Genomic DNA, 22804 nt, shown 5'->3' with positions numbered 1-22804 from the left:
CAGTTTTGGGGTATTGCACATAAAGCTACTATGTATATTAGTACAGGTTTTCATGTGAACACAAATGTTCATTTCTCTGAATGTCCAAGAGTGTAACTTCTGGGTCATATGGTAAGTGCATATATAGTTTTAGAAAACTACCACACTCTTTTCTAGAGGGGTTGTAACCATTTTCTATTCCTACCAGCATTGCATAAGTGATGTAGTTTTTCTGCATTCTCATCAGCATTATTGTCATCACTTTCTAATTTTAGACATTCTGATAGGTACATGTGTGGTGATTCTCATCATTATTTTTTGTCGTTGTTGTTTTTATTTATTTTAGGAAGAGGGAGAGATAAAAGCATCTATTAGAGAGAAACATTGATTGGTTGCCTCCTGCATGACCTGACTGGGAATTGAACTGGTGACCTCTTGCTGCATGGGACAACGCTCAACCAACTGAGCCACATTAGCCAGGCATTTCCACAGTTCCATTGTTATTTGTAAAACTGTACGTCTTTAACAACAGTGATATTAAAACATTCGCCATCTGCTTTTTTGCTATCTGTATATCTTCTTCAGTAAAATGTCTATTCACATCTTTTGTCCATTTCCTAATTGAATTTTTTTAAATTGTGAGTTTTGAGAGTTTTTTTTAATATTCTAGATAAAAATATTTCTCAATGAACATAGACAACAATGCTGGGGGGGGGGCGGGATCAGGAGGAGGGTGTCATTGGGGAAAAAAAGAGAAACATCTGTAACAAAAATAAAATAATAAAAAAATAAAAATATATTTTCTCGGATACATGGTTTCTATGTATTCTCTCATTCTGTACCTTTATTTTTTCCTCGTTCTAGTAGGTTCTTTCACATAGAAAAAGATTTTAATTTTATGAGATCCAATTTATCAATATTTATTTTTAGGAATTGTGCTTTCAGTATCAAGTCACCAAGCCTTTTATTTCAAAGGTTCTATCCCATTTTTCCTAGAATTTTAATATTTTTATAATTTACATGATCCATTTTGAGTTAATGGTTGAATTAGGTGTGAGGTTTAGGTCAAGGTTCACTTTTCAGCTTATGTATGTCTATTTGGTCCAGCACCATTTGTTAAAAATGATATCTTTCCTCAGTTGAATTGCTTTTACACTTTTGTCAAAAATCGGTTGGACATATCTGTTTAGGTCTATTTCTGGGTTCTTTATTCAGTCCCATTTATGTATGTGTTTATCACACCAATAAAATCATACTGTGTTGATTACTGTACCTATATGTCGTATTACTGAGTAGAGTGATTCCTCCCACCTTTTTTTTTTTTTTTTCAAGCATTATATCTATAGATCAATTTTGGGAGAATTGACACATCTGTACTAGGTTCTGTCTCCTAACCACGAATGTGGTATGTCTCTGTGATTATTTAGATCTTGTTTAAATCTTAATTTCTTCCATCAGCATTTTGTCATTTTCAAGATGCACATACTGTACATATTTTGTTTTCTTAGATTTATACTTAAATATTTCATTCTATTTGAAACAACTGTAAATACAATTTTAATTTTGTCTAACTCCTTTAAAATATTTTTATTATTACCTAAAAATTAAAATTTTAAGCATCTTACAGCAGTAATGAAAAAATAACTAATACATTCATTTTGAGATTTTTTTCTTCTTGCAAATGGTGTACCTCACATGGAAAATTAAGTCTTGGTACTAATTTGAAAAGAGTAAGCATTCTAACTGCTCTTAAAGTCGATATATTGCTCCTTTAGCAGAATTCATGCTCCAAAAAAAAAAAAGGCTGGCCAAAGAAAGTGTTTAGATTTTAGTCATTAAGTGTGTATTATCATATATAAAATCCTTTCACACTGCAAATACTGTACTATTTTTATAACATAAATTAAGAATTTTATTCTTATTTTATTTTTACTCTAATATTAAGAAAGTATCACTTTTTTAAAGTAACACATTTCTTAAACAGTAATATTTCCCCTAAATATGGCATGGTAACCTAATAATTCCTTTGAATCAAATTCCCATACACTCTAACAACTATACTTAAAAATGGATGATTTCAGCCCTGGCCGGTTGGGCTCAGTGGTTAGAGCATCGGTCTGCGGTCAGGAGAGACCCGGGTTTGGTTCCCGCTAAGGGCATATACCTCGGTTGCAGTTTGTCCCCGGCCCTGGTTGGTCGTGGGGTGGCAGCCACTCAATGTGTCCCTTTCACCTCGATGTTTCTCTCTCTCTCTCGCTTCCTCTCTCCCTCCCACTCTATCTGTAAAAAAAAAAAAAAAAGGATGATTTCAGTAGAAACAGTTTTTACTTCTCAAATTATGAATTATATTTTGTATCAAGCCCTTTTCCATTAGTCTGTTGGTTTAAAAGCATACTAAATGGCATTTGCAAAATCAATTATAATGTTGTCTAGGCAGGCATAGCATTTGATAGAGCTCGTTGTCTCAGTAGGAAAGGAGTCTGCTTGGTTTCAGCCAAATTTATTTAATTTAAAGTTAGGTAAATTTGATTAAATTTAGAAAAATTTATATCCATAGTTAACTCCCCGGTTGTCTATTTCTTCGCCGTCCAGTTTATTAATAATCATATAAAGATCATGTGGGATTAATAAGATTGCTACAGAAGAGAACTTTTTCCCATTCCTGATTTCAGTAAGGGAGCATATAGATTTTATATTACAAAGTCATTAGTCAGTTTTCCAAAAATTGTATTATGTTTTGTGTATCTTTACCTTACTCTGATAAAGTGGAGTGATGTGGTGCTAGTGCAGTACCTTCTCACTCCACTTAATCAGCACACTAACAATAAAATTAATTGTTAGAACTTGAAGAAATTGCTATTTTGGGGTCACAAATGGTCAAATATCAGTCATTTCATATGGTTCAACCTGTATGTTTATATTAGATATATAGATTATGTATACATGGAAGGATGGATGAATGCATTGATTAGTGTACATATGATTAGATGAACTAAGGAAAATTATGTCCAGAGAAGTAAAGTTTTCTGAACACACTTGTTTTTCTGAAACAATTATCTATATTTGATTAGATGGTTTATTTTTTTTTTTTATCCTCACCCGAGGACTATTTTCCATATTTTGTTCAGATAGAGTGGGAGGGAAAGAGGAAGAAAGAGAGAGAAACATCGACGTGAAAGGGACACATCGAGTGGCTGCCACCCGCACAACCCAACCTGGGCCGGGGACAAACTGCAACTGAGGTACATGACCTTAGCAGGAACCGAACCCGGGTCTCTCTGGACTGCAGGCCGACGCTCTAACCACTGAGCCAAACCGGCCAGGGCTAGATGGTTTAAATTTTAAAAGTTCTAAAAATAGTTTTATAAGCTTAAAAATTTGATATGTACATGTTCACTTCCCTAGTCTTTTTTCCCCCTCACCGGAGAATATTTTCCATTTATCTTAAGATAGAGGCGGGGAGAGAGAGAGAAAGAGAGAAACATCTATGTGAGAGAGACACAATGGTTGGCTGTCTCCCACATGACCCGACCAGGGCTGGGGATGAACCGCAACCGAGACACGTGCCCTTGACTGGAATAGAACCCGCGACTCATTGGTCCACTAGCTGATGCTCTAATTGCTGAGCCAAACTGGCCAGGGCACACTTCCCTAGTCTTAATAGTTATATTTCCCTCAAGAATTATAGAATTGGCCTTATTCTGTTCCAAAATCTAGTATCGTTCTCCTTAACATTCTCATGTTACAGAACACTCCTAGTACATTAATCTAGTTTGACTTACAATGTGTTATTCAATGATAGTTATTTCCCAATGAGAAATATAAAAAAATCAATATCAATACATCAATGATCAGAAAATGTAGAGGGAAGTAATAGCAAACAGAACCATAAATATAATGTCTGCAGGAATACGAGACAGAATTCCATAACTTGAACTGAGTCGAACCCCGCACCCTATACACACACACACACACATACATACACAAGCAATATGGATATGTCAGAAAATGTCTAGAGAGACAGGAAACAAAAATTCATGGTCATCGTTGCCTTGCTCTGAGCTCCCATGAGATTTAGCTGTCATTTTTTTTTTTTTAGTGCTTACCACATTCTACCTGCTATTATAATTATCAGTTATGAGGACTCATCATCATCATCACCATCATCTACTACTAACATCATTGTAGACAGAACAGACATGAATTGTAGAGAAGACAAAATGAATAAGAAAATGGGACCTGCACTCAGATAATAAGAAAACTTTTGACCTTTTCCCTCTATCAAAATCTGACTGACTTAAATGTTAACAATAGTTTCTTTTGTCCTTTCAATTTCCCCAGCTAATTACATTGTAATATACCCACTAAGATGAAGATAGAGCACTACTTGGGATCAGTTATAGACCCTCCATAAATAATAATTAGAATTAGAAAGGCAGGAAAATGTATATTTCACAGTTTTCCATATGCACATATAGTGAGTTATACTATTTGATGAATGTGTGAGAGATCAGTTCAAAGCCTGTATGGAATTAAAAGCCATTCGATACTGTATGTGGCAGTATCAGGAGCCACTCTAGCAGCTCTCATGATATTGTACAGAGACATGAAAACAGTCACGTAGGACAATGATAAGCGCCATATTACTTGTTGCTTATAAAATTTCAGTGAAAGCTTTTCGCGAAGTCAGGCATGAGCAAAGAAGGACATGACCTGATTGTGATGGCACAACAGATACCATGTGCTGATAATACTATAAAACTATTCTCTTTATAAACTCTATACCTTTTCCTACATTAATGCTTTATTTTCCCATGATGTAAGGAGCAATGACCCCAAGGGCAGGAGTGAGAGAGTTAGAGGGAGAAGAGGTGGAGTGGAGATATATCACAGTAGTCATACATTCTCTGAGTGTGACTTTTCTCCCTGACAACTGTCAGCTACTGCATATGTGTGATGGTAGCTTTTTAATCTTTCCTATTAATATCTTTCTTTTCTTTAACCGCAGATGATCTAATGCTTTACTTTTTCATATGAAAATAAAAAGCCCAATACAGTAATGACTACTACCAAATCACAATGTGGTCAAATTGATGTCTCACTTCTAACATTTCCTTATTTCCCAAACCAATGTATCTTTTGGTAATTACACTTACTATCTCCCCAAATACACTTCTTTGATAAGAAGGATAAAAAATTAGAGGCAAAACTATAATAAAATGTTCTCTTGGGTTGGGTTTCCCCAGAAGTAGACCCTGACAAAAGGATTTGAGGGCAAATAATTTATTTCAGAGGTGATCCCAGGAAGCACAGTAAAAAAGTGGGTAAGTGAGACTGAGATTAGAATAAAGCCAGTACAGTGTGGGCTGATAAGCACGTTGTCATGGTGATCAACTGAGGTTCAATACCACTTGGGACCACTAGGAGACTGAGTTGTCTCACTAGAGCGACAAGAAAGATGGGGTGTTTTACATCACCTCTCATCTGTAATGTGTTAAGAGCAATTCCCAATGATCTTACCTCTGGGACACTTTCAGGTAAGCCAAAATCAAATGGAAACCCTGAGGCAAAGACTCAATTTGTAATAAGAAGTTATGGCATATATGGAAAAGGTGATTTCCCAGGATAGACGGGAGGGCAGCAAGATGATCTTTTATAGGGAGCTAGTAATTTTTCATGAATTGGTATAAGTATGTCACTTTAATTCCTTTCAATTGAATGAAATAAAATAAAATGAAATAAACTTTCAATTTGGTTGAAATTAGTGTACTTTGAATCAAATTTTTATAGAATTCAATTATCATTATAATGTTAGCTAATTTATTACTAATTAATTACACTGTAGTTGTATTAGAATGAGCCTTAATTCATACGAAATTTCTCCACCTTCAGGTCAGGTTCCATTTTACATTTAAAATACATTTCTGATAGGCAGATGCACAAAGTGAGCCAAGATGGCGGCACCCGTGGATGTGAGGTTGAAGGTCTTCACAAAGCTTCAAGCCAAAGTTATTGATGCACAACAGAAGGTAAAGCTTTCAGACATGCAGATTGAGCAGATGGACAGAATGAAAAAGCATGCACATTCTACCGATACAGAGATTATGACTTTGATAAACGAGAGTAACATGTATAAAAGTGTAGGAAGAACGTTTATTCTTCAGTCCAAGGAGGTAATTCTTAATCAGCTGTTAGAGAATCAGAAAATAGCAACAAAAATAAATTCTACCTGGAGTGCAGTATGAAGAAAGCTGAGGACAACATCCAGAAGATGCTGATGTCACAAAAGGTACAACAGGAAGCCTCTAGGGAAACTTTTCCTCCTGATCCCTCCCATTCCTGCTTTACCCAGATAGATGTTTTATCTGGATGGTCCAGTAACCCAATGTTTTCTACATCACCCTGAGCTTCTTTCAAATCCCAGTTCTATATTTTTATCATGGCTCTGCCTGCCACCCTGCCTAAGATACTCTTTTCCTCTGGGGGTGAGTCATGAACTGCAAGGAGAGGGAAGATGGGAGCCAGGACAGATAGGGGAGCTCTGCCCACACTCCCTACTAGTCATGCTGGTCAGATCAATAAAAGGTATCTGTACCAAAAAAAAAAAAAAAAATATGTTTCTGATAAAAATGAGACCCATCTTCCATCAATTAATCCGTCTGCTTGAAAATGGTTTCTACCTGGATCCACTACTATGTCCCATATTGGTTGACACCATCACACTGGCTGACACAGTGTTGGAGGTCATTGATCTTATAACATGATTTTAGAACCAATTTTCTATAAACTTACACATCTTTGAGATTTTACCTCCACAGAGAGGTAAAATCTTTATTATTCCCTAATATCACAAAGTTGTTTATTAGAGCAAGCAGGATGTAAACGGCCCATGTCGTTGGACATATCCATTGAATTCTTACTCTCTTTGCAGCTGCAGGGAACCTGTGTTCTGGCAGACTGTCCAGATGTAGACCTGAGGGTTAGGCTGTAAACTAATCACATGTTAGCTCTGCTTTTCCATTGCTGGAATTATATATTCCCTACTTTCCAACCTCATATTTCTTAGGAAGTAGTTCTCATCTAATAAAAACTCAGTTGAGAAATGGAATTAGATATATGCTTTTAATTTCAGGTGTACTTTACATTAACCATGATGCATATATAGCACAACTGTATGACTGGTGAAGTCCATCATTTTCTATTAGTGATAAAAGAAAGAAAAAAATGAGCATATTTTCACTTTATATTAATTTACTAATGTGCCTGAATTTGTTTACCTCATAAACTTAACTGTCATATTATTCTTCTATGATTTTCCATGATCATTCCATTAAATTAATTTTGTTGTTTTCTCAATGGATGATTTAAAACCTCAGTGGGAGGCAATGTGCAAATTACAAAGGAAATAAAGTTTTAAAGTACTGTGCTGTATCCATTTCTAATATGTAAGGTAACTATTATACTATTATAACAATATCCCAAATGTTACCAGTACAAAATACACCAAAATCATAACTTGGTTCAACTCATTTCCACAATCTAGATACATAGATATCTTGAAAATTTATTATTCATGTACTATGGTTAATTCCATTGGAGGGGGAAAGGATGCAATGGAAATGATGCTACCATAAGACTCAAAGTACATTTTGTTACCTGCAGCTGTATAACTCATTACAACTTTAAGTGAAATCTGAGTCACTCTTTCACTAGGTACTGTGCAAGTGGTAGAGCATAAAAGGAGAAACCACAGTCCTCAGGCACGGATAATCTATAAATAAACAACCTGAAAAGTATAGCACAGAAAGGTAAGTGTTGACAGGTATGAGGAGGATACAAGATTCATCCAAAGAGGAAGGGGCACCATCTACACTATATGGGAGGGTTATAAGACATGTAACAAGTGAATATGGGGCAGTAAGAATTGTTTCAGAGTGTGGAGTGGGGTCAATATGACCAAAGGCACATGGCAGGAAACTGTTACATTCAGAGAACTCTTTGTATGGCGAGGGCAAGGCAATCATAAGGTGGGTGAAAGATTAGATGTGAAAAACAGAGAAAATCTTATAAAGGGTTGTTTTACCCATACAAGTTATTTGAATTATATCCCAAGAACAATGGAGCAATACCTATGGATTTAAGCAGAAGAGTGACATATTGACTTTGGCTTTTGAGCAATACAAGCCTAGCAGCATTGTGAAGAGGAAACTGGAGTCAAGCAAGACCACAGTTAAGTTAGGAAGCTAGTATTCAAAGTGAGCTGCAGGGGTCTGAACTAAGGCAATGGTTAGCAGCTGGTAGGGAAAGCAGATGGCAGAGCTAAAAGAAATTTAAGATACAAACAGACATGGATCTGTGTAAACAGGAAATACTACTTACCTAGGTTACCTCACATGATTGTTATATGAATAAAATAAACAAGAACGTGTTTTGTTAACTTTAAAGCTGTCTACACTTCAGTAATCACTAATACCAAATGCCTATGACTTAGAGATCCTTGGTGTAAAGCCATTCCTAGTTTCCCAGCCACAATTATAAATTTTTTGTTCAAATGTGCTTCTTTCACATCTTAAGAGAAAAATAACATTCTAGGTAACTCATGTGGATTCAGATTTCTAGTTGGAGGCACTGGTGTGTATCTGCTTCTCATGAAGCTAGGGAGGTGTGGCAAGGGAACTCACCCTGGACTAGACTAGACGTCAAGGACTAGAAGCACACTGATTCTCAGGCATCTGTGGAATGGCTCTTCCATGAGCAGGAAGGAGAAATATTTGGAACTAAACTCTAGGTGAGAAATAATCAGATCCTAGAATAAACTGCTAAAAGGAATTGGAATAAAAGACTCTTATAATAGGTCTGGTCTCTTAATAAAAGAAAATTAGCTACAATCTAGTTTTTGGATAGAACTTACCAGCATATAGGTTGTGTACTAATAAAAGCTTCACTATAGTCAATAAAATGAATAAAGTCAACGCCATAAAAGCGACTGCTCTGATTACCACTTTGAAAAAGGACACAAAATGGAATTATTAAATGATTTTAGAACAAATGAACATCATTAAGACCCATGGCAGAAGCATGAAAAGCAGGTAGTGACCCAAATCTCTATTGCTAAATCTGTTTTCTCCCAATCAGGTAGAGTGGAGTCATGCAAAGAATGTGATGTTTGAACTGTAATAAATCTGATTCAATTTCCAACTGTCTCATAAGTAACTTAAACTCAGTGAGGCTCCATTTCTAGATCAGTAAAGTGGGGATAATAAAACAAATTTTGGGGTTGTTCAAAATATCTAAAATAATGCATGAACAGTACATAGCATTGCATCTCGAATATAAAAAAAAAAAAACTATGCATAGTAGGTATCATTTTATTAGCAATTATGTTTTGTAACCTAAATTTATTCTGTTTGTAACCTGTTTGATGAAAGAAAAATATTAGAAAATGAATATTCTTATTAATGCACTACAGAAAAACTGGGCTTTCTTGAATTTGAACCAATGTGGAATGGGAACATAAAAGTAACAAGAATTGCCCTGGCCGGTTTGGCTCAGCGGTAGAGCATCGGCCTGCGGTCCAGAGAGACCCGGGTTCAGTTCCCGCTAGGGCACGTACCTCGGTTGCAGTTTGTCCCCGGCCCTGGTTGGGTCGTGCGGGTGGCAGCCACTCGATGTGTCCCTTTCACGTCGATGTTCCTTTCTCTATCTCTTCCTCTCTCTCCCTCCCACTCTATCTGAACAAAAAATGGAAAAATGTCCTCGGGTGAGGATAAAAAAAAAAAAGTAACAAGAATCAATATGAGAAGAAACTGAATGTAAAGTTATGGAAGAGAAAAAATAAAATCTGATACCAAAATAACAACAACCCATAATTACTATCACTCTGTATTTTCTATTAGAATAGTTATGCCATGAATTTTTTAGCCTCTCCAGACAGACAAAGAGTTTGAGTCACCACATTAGAAGGGTCTAAAAACCCATCATGTTAATATTAAGAGACTTCTGTTCTATTTCTGGTCTTACTACTAACTAGAAGAGGTTTTAAGCAAGTGAATTTATCTCTATAGGTTCCAGTTTCCTCACCTGTCAAACTAGGAAACTGTACTAAGTATTCTTTTAGAGTGTCTGAGCTTTAAGTTCTAGGCTTCTAAAAAATATATCTACCTATGTTTTGCAATAAATATAAGAGCACAATGTTCATATTCAGAAAAAAATAATTAACTATTACACATCAATAAACAATAGGTAATACTTCAATAGAAAAATAAAGATAAGACTTGCTAAAGATAACATCTGCATGATCAACACACAAAAAGAATTCTCTAACTCAATAATCATTAGAAAAAATGGAAATAAAAAACACAATGAGATACTATAGCACAAGAGCCAGCTGGCTAAATTGAACACTGATAATACTAAGCATTGGCAGAAGTATCCAAGATTTTCATATAGTGATGGTGGGTAAGTAATTTTGTTTACCTACCTTAAAAACCTACTTGGCATTATCAAGTAAAAGTGAGTACTTGGCTATTCTAGGACCCAGCAATTCTACTTCATGGTATTGACATAGAAGAAGTGCATGTATATATGCAAAATGTACAACAAAGTTCAGAGTAGCATTATTTTAGAGGCTGCAAATGAAAACAATCCACATGTCCCAGAGAAGATGAGGTAAGCAAACTGTAGTATATTCATACAATGGCGTACTACACTACACTGAGAAAGAATCACTGAGCCACAACTGCAAGCAACTGAATAGGTGGATCTCATACATAATGTTGAGAAACAGAAGTCAGACACAAAAGAATCTATACTGTATATTCACAACAAAATAAAGTTCAGAAATGGTCTATTCTAATCTATGGTGTGTTAGAAGTCAGTATAGTGTTTATCTTTGGGGGATTCTTGACTAAGAAGGGGTAACAGTGGAGCTTGGGGGTGCTGGGAATATTATTTTCTTTTTTTCTATTTTATAGAGAGAGAGAGAAAGAGGAGAGACAGGGAGAGCAAGAGAGGGGGGAGGGGAGGGAGACAGAGAGAGAGAGGGGGGAAGGGGAGGGAGAGACATAAAGAGAAAAAGAGAAAGACGGGAATATTATTTTCTTACTTTGAGTAATCACTGGGATGTGCTCACTCTGTTAACATTGATTACATTGTGCACTTATTGATTTGTGAACTTTTATGTATTTGTATTATAGTTTTAAAAATGTCTTAAAAACAAAGCCAGACAGAATTGCTTTTACCTACCAAGAAAAATTACTCCAATAATGAATGTTGAGAGGAAATCTTCCTTGCCTTTAGCTTATATATCCAAATTATTTTAGAAGTCAGAAACAGAAATAGAGATGTACATGCATGCGTACATACACACATACACATATGTATGAAGAGGGAAGAAGGGAAATAGGAAAGGAAGGGGGAACGAGGGGAGAAGAAAGAGAAAGAGAGACAGGGAGGAAGGGGGTAGGGAGGAGAGAGAGACATTCTAGACAAATCCATTGTTCATAAAATAGCTTGCTTATCTTCTATTTTAAATGAAAATGTAAATCTATGTATTTTTAGGTTCCTAGGAGTCAGAAGTAAAGCTGAAGATCAATTAAATTGAATGTTATTGAAGCTGGATGAAATCTTCATGCTTATTTAACAAACTTTCCTCATGTTACAGCTCTATGTAGCAATAGGTCTAGCCTATATAAAATGTCATTCTTTTAGCCTTCCTTTGTAATCTCTGAGGTCTAATTCTGCGACTAATTGATATATAGGTGAAACATTTTCAGGTAGCTTCTAATTAAAGATAGATATGCACTGAGATAAAATAATATGATTATTTCTCTAAAGATGGCATAGGAAAGAGTTCCAGAGACAGACAGACATAAACCACCAAGACACATACTTGTTTATTTTTTTTAAATCCTCCCAAGAGAACGTGTGCATGGTCACATTCATGTAGGTTTAAAAACTTTTAGCCTCATTGTCTGCAATTGACGTTTCCAACAGTCTAAACCTCTTCATTCTAGATTTGATTTCAATGAAGATGAGCAATGGCTTGTAGGCACACTCTTCCTTATTTCAAGTGAAAGTTCAAATATGTTACTTCACACTCTACTTTGAATTACTAAGCATTTTTCACTGAATTTGTGTTCTTTCCCTTCAGCTATCATTTTGCTCTTTGATAGACTTGCCAGTTCTTCCACATCGCTCAAACCAGTATCCCCGAAAGCCTCTAGCTCATTCCCAAGCTGGCTTTTCTATCTGGATTCACAGCTGTGCTGCCCTCTGGTAAGTCGTCACTGTAGATATTTTCCTGTCCTCATCCATGCAAAACTCATTCATCTCTAAATTCCTCAGGAATCATATCTTAGTCATCTTGCTCTAGCACAGAGCCTGACATAATTTATCAATAAATATTTATTGGATAAATGGAAAGCAGCAGAAACAACCAGTCACTTCATTTGGTGGGCTCTAATCCTGTTCTGGATGACCTAATAGAGAAGTGGGCCCCCACCTCTCGTCACCATGGCCACCACAGCCAGTCCATGAATGGGTCAGCAGCCAAAAGGATATAAAAGCTGAGATTCTTACTCATTATATTAATGTTTCTACATTACCATCATGGGCAGGAGTTTACTCGATTTCTCCTTTTCTTTTTTAAATTAAATTAATTGGGATGACATTAATAAGATTATATAGGTTTCAAGTGTACATTTCTAATGATATATGATTCACAGTAGCCAAGACATGGAAACAACTAAAGTGTCCTTTGATAGATGATTGGATAAAGAAGATGTGGTCCATATATACAATGGAACGCTACTCAGCCATAAGAAAAGATGAAACACTGCCATTTGTGACAACATGGATGGACCTTGAGAATATTATGCTAATCTCCTCCTTTTTATACATGTCACAGATCATAAATAAGTCCCACAACTTGCTGTTTTAAAACCCATAAAATTTCAGGTTACTAGCATCACTTTTCATAATATAGCTTGCTGTTTTTATAATGCATAATTTTACCCATAATATGTAAAACAGAGATCTGTGCTAGTAAAATCAGAATATGATGGTCCTTAACATGTTTTATCCTGGGAGCATTATAATCAATTGTGACAATGCCATGACCAGAGCAGATCGATGTAGATATGTTTATTTTCCCTACTTGTTCTTCTTAGTTCTTTCCATTTGCATCTGGATTGCCAGGTAATGACAATATTTCTTTGGGAATGTTGATGGGCACCATTTTTCTTCAAGTGTATATGGATATTGATTAATCTCTGTGTACCACCTAACCTTGTGGCTTAACCATCCCCCACTTTCTGTATAAAAATTTGCGAGAAGATTATCTCCTCATCTTTACTTTACACAGTACTTTTGTCTGGACTATCTTTTTACCCATTTGCTTATTCCTTGCAATGCACTTTGAACTGTGTAAGCCCAAAGCCCAAGAAAATAAGAACTTTTCTGGAGGCCAGTCATGCTAGACATATATTAGGAGTGTCTTTTTTTTTTTAATCCTCACCCAAGGATATTTTTCCATCCATCTTCAGATAGAGTGGGAGGGAGAGAGAGAAAAATATCGATGTGAGAGAGACACGCCAACTGGTTGCCTCCTGTACCACCCTGACCAGGGCCAGGGACCGGACCACAACTGAGGTACGTGCCCTTAACTTGGTGGAATCAAACTCGCAACTCCTTTGTTCGCGGGCTGATGCCCTAACTGCTGAGCCAAATGGGCCAAGGGAGGAGTGTCTTACTTTTTAAATGAGGTCAGCTTTCCAAAATCAGGGTATATGTTTAATATATAAAGTAGCCTTGCTTTACTCAGAAACCTCACTTAATATTGCAATTACTGTTTATGGTACAAAACATAGAGTTATAAACAAGGTTTTCCAACAAAAAAATTTATTTTCCAAAATTATTGAAGAAGGTACTGCAACATTACAGCTAAGTCTATTTTTTTTTTCATTTAATTTAAAGACAGTGTGAACAAGTCCTGAAGACATTGTCTTATCTTTTATTAATATCTACACAGAATGGATTAAATCTGTGAAAAGCTATATCTGCACAGCGAATCTATACATTTCTCAAGGTCAGAAAATAAACCATAAAAGGATAAATCCTTAAAGCTTTGAGCACTATGCCTGTGAATAATAAACGCCTAAATCTTTGTTAATTTGATCTCATAAAATATCATTTGAAATGCTTTTATCTATAATCCCCCAAATCTTAATTTTTCTTCATTGTTATGGATTTTACTTCCTTGCTATTGTTTTATTTCCCCCCCCCTTTGACCCTAACATATACTATATGAAGACATCGGGATAAGTCAAACACCACCACTGTGTCAATGTACACATAGGGCTTCACAGTAAGATAGCCATTTTTTTCTCTGTGTATTGTATTTTCCTGAAGGACATATAAATTGCACACGTATTTTAAATACTATTGGCTATTTGATAACACCTTGAATATATACTTTAAATAAAATGAAAAGGAAAGTCCTGTTTATTTCCTTCCTAAAACAATTCAGACACAGTGGGTTCTTACTCTGTGAACTAAACGAAACAAGCGAAATAAATGGAAAACTAAATATTTTTAAACACCTTGATTTTTTTTTTAGATTTTAATAAAAGAAACAAAAGATGTAAAAACACAAATTCTTACTTCACACACTAAAAATGCTCAATTTTCCAATAAGCAGTATGCTTGTTTTATTTATTACTAGTCTTTAGTAGAAATAGACCTAAAAAGACTATCTTGGGCTCGGTTGGTGTGGCTCAGTGGTTGAGCATCAAACCATGTAGCCAGAGGTCACCGGTTCGATTCCCAGTCAGGGCACATGCCCAGGTTGTGGGCCAAATCCCCAGTGGGGGGCATGCAGGAGGCAGCCAATCCATGTTCTCTCTCATTGGTGTTTCTATCTCTCTCTCCTTCTCTCTTTAAAAACAATAAAGAAAAAAAAAAGAATATTTTGGAAGGACAGTGTACCTTCATTAATTCCCTGAGAAAGTGAGTGATTATGTGGAAAGCCAACCAGAGCTCAATAGTCTTATCCTTGGAATTAAGAAAAGAAAGTCCTCTGAAAGATCAAGATCTTTGATAGCAATAACAGCAACTAAATTTGCCAGGGGTAGAAGCCCTCTTGTTATCAATTTTAGGCAAGAAGCAATCTTTTTCTCCAAAGTGAAAAGTAAGCCAACTAAGGAAAAGATCTGTGTAACTGCAATTACATAAAATTGACTGGATGGTTGAAAAACAGTACTTTTAAAGATTTTTTTTAAAAAACACAATTTAGAGTGTTGGTTTCTATTTCATTCTGAGATGAAATAATAAAATCATTTTCACCACCAAACAGCTCCCTCATGACAGTTTTTTCTTAATTGCCTCTTTTGCCTTGCCTCAGCTTTATCCTCTTCCTCACTGAGTCTCCCTCAATGCTCCATATTCCTAAACCAATAGGAAGAATTTCCTTCAGACCCTTAAGCCTTGTATCTGTTACCATAGAGACAGGCATCACAAGATAGCTGCTCAGTAACATCCTCATGGAAATCAAATGAGAATACTATGGGTTTTATAGGAATGTCCAGTGGTACTAGTGAGCAGAAATGACATCCTTCCCTAGGAAAAAAAAATCCATGGACTTTTAGTTTCACAATCATGGAATTATGGAGAATGTCATGTATGATGGTAAATCCACAATCCCTTGGAATCTGATTATGGCTTTTCATATGATTTGAATAAAATATCCCTTCTCATATCCATGTGTTCATGAAAATATCTTATAAGCATCTCACTGCTAACTTTTAAGTCTAGCCTTCTTATTGATCATATACCTACAGTCTCAATTGTTCCATTATAGTGCAGTGCACATATTTTTATTTTGCTATTCTTTGATCCCTTCTGGAACATATTTTATCAAGAACACCCTCATCTTACTTTTAAAAGGTGAGCACATTTTCAGAACTCTGTAATGCAAAAGCTGCTTAGAGAGTTCATAGACTAAGGAAGAGAGAAAAGTAATTCCACTCACTTTACCTTGTTTTCCATTGACTTCTGCACTTTCTGTAAGTCCACTGAAATTATACAATAACTGAACAGTAACAAAAATAATTGAATCGTAGAAAAATCAGTGGGTTTAGGCAAAGCAGATATTATATTGTCAGTGATGGCAGAGACCTTAAATTTTCTGTCAGGGACATTAAATAATAAACATTCCTTAGGAAATAAAATCTTTCAATAGATTAACAGCCAAACTATCCCCAGGACTAACTCCTAAGTTTTATATTTGAACTACTTTTCAAAGTCTGTAGTACTAAAACACTATGGGTAGTCACCATTTCTGTTGATGGTCTTCAGCTGATATTTCATCGTGACCTAGTTTGTTCCAGTCACTTGACTCAAGGAGCAAAAAGATAAGTTATCTTAAGAGTCTAGAGATGAGGTCAGCAAACTTTTACGAGCAAAGGGCAGATAGTAAATATTTTTTGCTTTGTGGCCCATATGAGCTCTGTCACAACTACTTTATTGTGTTAACATGAAAACAGCCATAGGCAATATGTACATAAATAGGTATGGCTATCTCCCAATATAACTTAATGAATAGACACCTAAATTGAAATTTTGGGGGGTTATAAAATCATTTAGAAATGTAAAAACCATTCTTATCTGGCTGGCCAAACACAGAGCAGCATGTCACATGAGCCATCAATTGTTGACTCCTAGCCTGGAGGGTTTCAGTGGAGGAGTAGGGACACTAGAAGAAATATATGAAAAGGGAAATATTTTTTCATGAAATGATTAGACTCATGGATTCTTAAAATTAGAAATGGTCTCAGACATCTTCTTCAATTACTCTCTACCCAGCACTGAGCACAAGGAATATAGTATCTCACAAAGTAGTCAATTTTCTGCTTATACAATTATTTAGAAGAATATTTTTTTCTTCATTACAAGAGAGGTACAAATGAGTCTAATCCCTCTTCTACATTATAGCTCATCTAGTATTTTAAATCAAGTTAAATGTTCAATTCTTATTTCTTCAAATATTCTTCAATGGTTCCCTTCTCTGGTACCTTCAACTTCAATGGTCCTCACACGTAGTATCAACCACCTTTGAGCATCCAGACATTTTTCATGGAACACTCTCCTGAATTTTAAAGCTCCTCTCACACCACGGTGTTATAAAAAAAAATTTTCTTCTAAAATTTGTCATCTCTTTTTTGTTTTCTTCCTGAAAGGATACATGTTCAACAACATTACTTTATTTTATTTTGTTGTGACGCTATATGAGACTATAACTGACACTGAAATTAAAATTATGGCCAACAACAATCATTAAGTTTTATTCAATGAATTATTGTTAAGCTTTAACTCTCTCACATATTGTGCTCATTGGATTGATTTTGAAGCTTAGTGTAGGAATTTATTTCTATTAAACTTCATCTTTTTGCCCTCACTACATTTCCATTTCTAATTTTAAGAATCCATGAGTCTAATCATTTCATTTAAAAATATTTCCCTTTTGTATACTAATCATCCTTTTGTATACTAATAACTCAATGTATTTTTTTCCAGTTATACAAGATATTTTAATATTTTTTCATGCTTTGGGTATTACTATTTCAGAGGCCAACCAGGGCCAAGGTCATAATTATAGGGAATACTATGAAAAATTAGGTCCAAGTCTGATAGAGCCAGTTGGATAGAACTACAACATAGTCCTGGGAGAGGCCTCCTTCCTGGTTTACAATGATTAATTAACAAACCAAAGGCAGAATAATTTAGCAAGTTAATTAATCTATCAGACATATCAAACGGCAAACATTTCCCCATCTTGACTGCATTATAAAAAACGTCAACAAATTCCATTGTATAATTAAGACAACTAGCTATATCACATACTGTTTCATAGAACTTGTGTGAATTGTGGCCTATAGTACCTCATTCTAAACAACCCCATCTTCCTCAGGAGTTTTCACTTATTCTCACAGAGGGAAAAATATTGCTTATTTTTCTCAGAAAAAAAACTTTCCAATATGACCAGCTATTTAATCTCCCCGCCCTATTTATGGACCCTTCTTTCTCTTTTTCATTTTAGTTTGTTAATTCCAGGTTCAATTAAAAATGTTGTTGCAGCTCTCTCTTTTTTATCAGTTTCTTTTTTTCAGATGTATATGTGTGTCTCTGGGTGTGTGTTCACATGCTTGTAAGATTTGTCTTTATTTGCTTTTTCATTCTTAAACGATAGATGAGATGAGAATTGGAGAATAACATGAAGGAGCAGGCTCCTCAGGAAAAACATTTCGATGAATATTTCTTAACTGATAGAGTCTCCTCCTGCTCATTTTCTGGATGAAGAGCAATGCCTCTCGAAGTGGGCAACTCAGTCACAAGTGGGGATTTTCAATAGACAATATTTCCATTAAAGGAGAACTAAGGAATATTTTTGAATGAAAAGTAATGATACTCTATAATATTTTTACCTAAAAGAGCCAAGTAGTTGCTAGAATTGCTTTTATAGTATAAATTTCTTATTTTAAAAAAATCTAGGTTTGCAGAGAATTGGGGAAAACTCACAGAGATTTACACAAGTCAATAATTTCATATTTAAAAGATATTTATATGATTATAGTCCATTTCATGTGTCCCATTTCTCTTTCATCCATTCTTTCTATTTTTATGGATTTCGTCTTAACTTTTTTTTTTTTTTCTTTAATCTCTTCAGAAAACACAAGATTAAGCAACTGGGATTTGGAGACTTCATATGGTCTCATCTCTTTACATGCTAATTATGTTCCAGAGCCAGAAAGATCGACAAGCATTTTTAAGTCTTACAAATGCATTTATCAATAAGGGTATGTCTGCTCTTCAGGTGTGTGGCCCAAAGCCTTTAAGATTTCATTAATAATCAACAGCTGGTGCCACCTAGTGTCTGTCCTCTCCATTCATCAGTGGAATCAAATACAGAGCACTTCCTAGTCACAACTGAAACAGTCTGAACTGCAAACGAAAAACCACGGTTTGAAATCTAATAAACAAAATAAATTAACAAACAAAATAGGAAGAGACTCATAGGTACAGAGAACAGACAGACAGCTGCAGAGGGGTGAGGAGTTCAAGGGACTGGGTAAAAAAGGTGAAGGGATTAAGCTAAGAAAAAAAAACCTCATAGAAGCAGACAATAGTATGGTGATTACCAGAGGGAAAGAGGTTGGGAGAGGTAGAGGAGGGTAAAGTGGGGATAAATGGTGATGGAAAGAGACTTGACTTGGTGTAATAAACACACAATATAATAACACATGATGTATTATAGAACTGTACACCTGAAACCTATATAATTTTATGAACCAATGTCACCCTGATAAATTCAATGAAAAAGTAAAATAAATAAATCCCTTTCATTATTAAAAAGCACACACACACAAAGAAACAAATAAACAAACAAACAAACAAACAAAAACATGATTTGGGAAGTCCAGTGGCTGATTTAAATTACACTATCTTCATTGAAAGGAAAAGCCTTCTTTTTAAAGTAACTATGGTAACAGGAGTGTAAGGCTAACAGGAAGCTCACATTTTTCTCACAGGAGACAATTCACAAAAGGAGAGTCCTACTAAAGATGTAATATAAATGAGTTTTTCCAGACTTGAATTGTCACTTAAAATGGTTATAAAGTTGAAAAATAAAATTGACACAAGAGAACTGTATTTAAACAATAGTACAGATATGGACAGTTTTTGTCAACCTATCAAGAAATAACCCAATAGCATCTGGATGCAAAATTCTCTGCTAGTCTCTGAGCTTCCCAAAGATTAAAGAAGTACAGTAAGGGACTGTACACAAGCACATATAGTACTCAAAAGTATTACTGGAAAATAATTAAGTTGCCTGGACTATATTATTTAAAATATTTGCTACTGAAACTATACATCTATTAAACTATTTTGTTTCCTGCTGTATATATGAATTATATACACAACCAGTCATGTATGCCTCAAGGTTAAAAAGTACTCATCAAAATCTGGGACTTTTTTCAAAACGTAAGTTAGTAATTCATTTGGAGAAATCCAAGTAGTATAATCAGCCCATCAGTTTCTAATATATTTACTGATACTTAAATACATGTTGTCTTAAGTCACTCTTTCAAAGAGGAATACGTAATTGAAAAACATGGACTTACATTCAGGGAAAAAAGTTACATAACAGCCAGTAGTGTTCCTTGCCCGGATTGACTGGGATATTACAATTACTACAGAAAAGGTACAGCACGTATGAGCGATACTGTATACACCAAAAGGTCATATTAGATGTTCATACATGATAGTCTATTAACTTGGATGATTTAGCTACTCAGGTTACTGGAGAGATGGGGAAGAGAACTGAAAGACTGTGCTATATAGATAGTTAACAATCATGCTTTTCATACTCAGAAAAAATCTATCCCTATATTGCTTGACATATCTTTTAAGCAATCATTTGTTAAAAACAGCTTTGAATTAAAATTTTTTTGTTACCCAAGTGGTAATAAAACATTATTTCAATATTTTCGGTCCAATATATACTCACTGACAGATCCCCATGACAGCATATGAAGACAGAATATGGAAAACTATACATAGTTTCTACAAAAAGCTTAAATTGTTCTCCTTTCCCCCAAAACTTTACTTTTGGAGCTAAATACAGTCCAGGCTCATGCTTCATTTGTTTAAAAGTACTTATAAGTGTAATCCATTGATTGTGTGGGAAAGAAATATTGCAAAACAGCAAAAGGGTTCTAAAAATTACACGCAGGCAAGAAAGATTATAAGACAAAACTCCTGAAGGTTCCAAAATAATTAAATAAATAAATGTTCCAATGTTCAATAATTTATCATTTTCTGTCATTTTCATTAACAGCTTTCAAAGCCCTCTCTGAAATAAGCTGATACAGAGAAATTAAGAGCAGTAATCAAGCGAGAAATGATAGACCAGCTGGGACGACATCAACTTGGCAAAACGTGAATACAGTTCAATAGCTGAAACAGATGCTGGAGTTGTTGAAAAACCCTGTAGGAGATATTGATGTATTTTCTTCATATAATGCAGAATGACTAAATAAATGTCAAAAGCTAGAAACTGACAAGGAGAAAAGACTGACAGCCAAACTCCTTATAAAATAGAAAGCAAGTGTAACAATTTTCAACCTATTCAAACATTCTATACATTTATTCCTCTCGATGTCTGAATATGTCAGTATATCATTTGGTCCTTGCAACTAAACTGCATGTAACTGAGCTGGGGTAGATTTCCCCGTAGATTTTTCTCTTCCCCTGTCATCCTCTACCTGGAGAAATCTAGACTCTTGAAAAATACTTTATTTTAAAATCTTCTAAGACTGATTTCTATCCCAGAAGTGTTTCCCTGAGGTTGGAGGCAAGCACACCCCCCCAAATCTAACGCAGCACAAGAAAATTTTCAAATCCGTTCTGTAAAAGCAACACTGTTTGCAGAGTTTGAAAAGCTCGGCAACAAACCCCAGCCACCAACAGCTGCTTGTTCAAACATATGCTTTGTCATGGTCAGCTTCTAATTGTATTCATAATGATGTAATAGCTTTAATAATCCTACCTTCCATGCCAGCTGTTTTTCCTGTCACTCCATCATGCCAATAAGTTGGCTGCTGTAACAAATCAAGATAGTGCAAAACAGCATCTTTCTCCTGATTCTGTCATCTTCCTGAAAGCATTCTATTACTGCCGACTGCTGGGAACCAGAAAGTCAATAGAATTCCAACAGCTCCCCTTTCGCATGATTCAAGTTAGGTTAGGTGGGCATGCCTAACATGATTCTCTCAGTCATTTATTATGCAGCTGCTACAACGTCGGTGTGGTAACCACTCTGACTATCTGATACGTCAGTGGAACAAAACCTACACCTCGGAGCAAACACAGGAGCCAGAGCAGCGTTCTGCTTTTAACGAGCATTCTTCCTGCCTAAAAATCAGGGGATCTGCAAATCTCTTTCAGTATCTACTCGGTCCTCTGTACAGAGGCAAAGCCTTTAGATTACATTCTTTCCTAACTATACCGAGAGTGGAGTTCCTTTGCCACACATTATATTATTCACACTGAAATTTGGGCTGATTTTCACTTATCGTCTTAGCCTTTTAAGGGTAAAAACTGTCTCTTCTGCTTGTACTTTTGAAATAAGGATGCTGTGTGCTCAGCTTCACATCTCTGCTTTATGATGAAATATAGCATGCACTTTCTCCAATGGAATATGCCTCCTGTGATCCTATGGAAAATTTTCTAATAAGAGGATTTTTTCAAGAAAATATTTATTCTGCACATTGGACACATTTAAAGTCAGGGACTTGAAGTGTTTCTCCCAAGAGTAGATTTTGTACTTGATGTTTTGACTTAGGAGAAGTGCTTTCTTTAGAAAGTAAGAAATAAGATTAGTTGATTCTCTTACACAAGTTATTTTCCAGATAAATAAGTGTCATTTTAAGAAAATTCATTTTGTATTTTAAAAATACCATGTGCAAATCAGTATTTTTAAAGTTACAATTGCCATTACCAATACAGTATTAATTTCATTGAAAACTTCTGAATATGCCTTTTTCTTGAGGGATTAATAGTTGTAGATGAAATGATAAAACAGGAAAATTTTCGTGTTTTGTGAGGACAATACTTTAAAGGGGGGGGGGGTTAATAAGATCTTATGTTTGCTTTTAACCATTTAGTATATATTCAGCTTGGTAGGGGAGCTATTCCCTACCCCCACAACAAGTAATAGCTTGTTGGGTAACTTCATTATAAAACTATAAGCAATAATTTATTTAGCATA

General features: G+C 35.4%; 1 protein-coding gene and 1 pseudogene across 1 annotated transcript in view; one reads left to right on the top strand and one right to left on the bottom strand.

Annotated features, from left to right (window-relative positions):
• The window catches only part of DMD (dystrophin), a 2326146-nt gene extending 2304448 nt beyond the window's left edge, over positions 1 to 21698 (bottom strand). The window contains exon 1 of the mRNA XM_036270045.1: positions 21584 to 21698. Coding sequence (XP_036125938.1) covers positions 21584 to 21590 — 7 coding nt within the window. The 5' untranslated portion in view covers positions 21591 to 21698. The remainder of the gene's footprint in view (positions 1 to 21583) is intronic.
• LOC118636012 lies at positions 5934 to 6385 on the top strand (annotated as a pseudogene).
• Positions 21699 to 22804: the final 1106 nt, after the last annotated feature.

The sequence above is a fragment of the Molossus molossus genome, unplaced genomic scaffold (genome assembly GCF_014108415.1).
Source record: "Molossus molossus isolate mMolMol1 unplaced genomic scaffold, mMolMol1.p scaffold_m16_p_2, whole genome shotgun sequence".
NCBI lineage: Eukaryota > Metazoa > Chordata > Mammalia > Chiroptera > Molossidae > Molossus > Molossus molossus.
The sequence above is the reverse complement of the archived record's forward strand: the minus strand, read 5'-3'. Positions and strand labels throughout refer to the sequence as shown.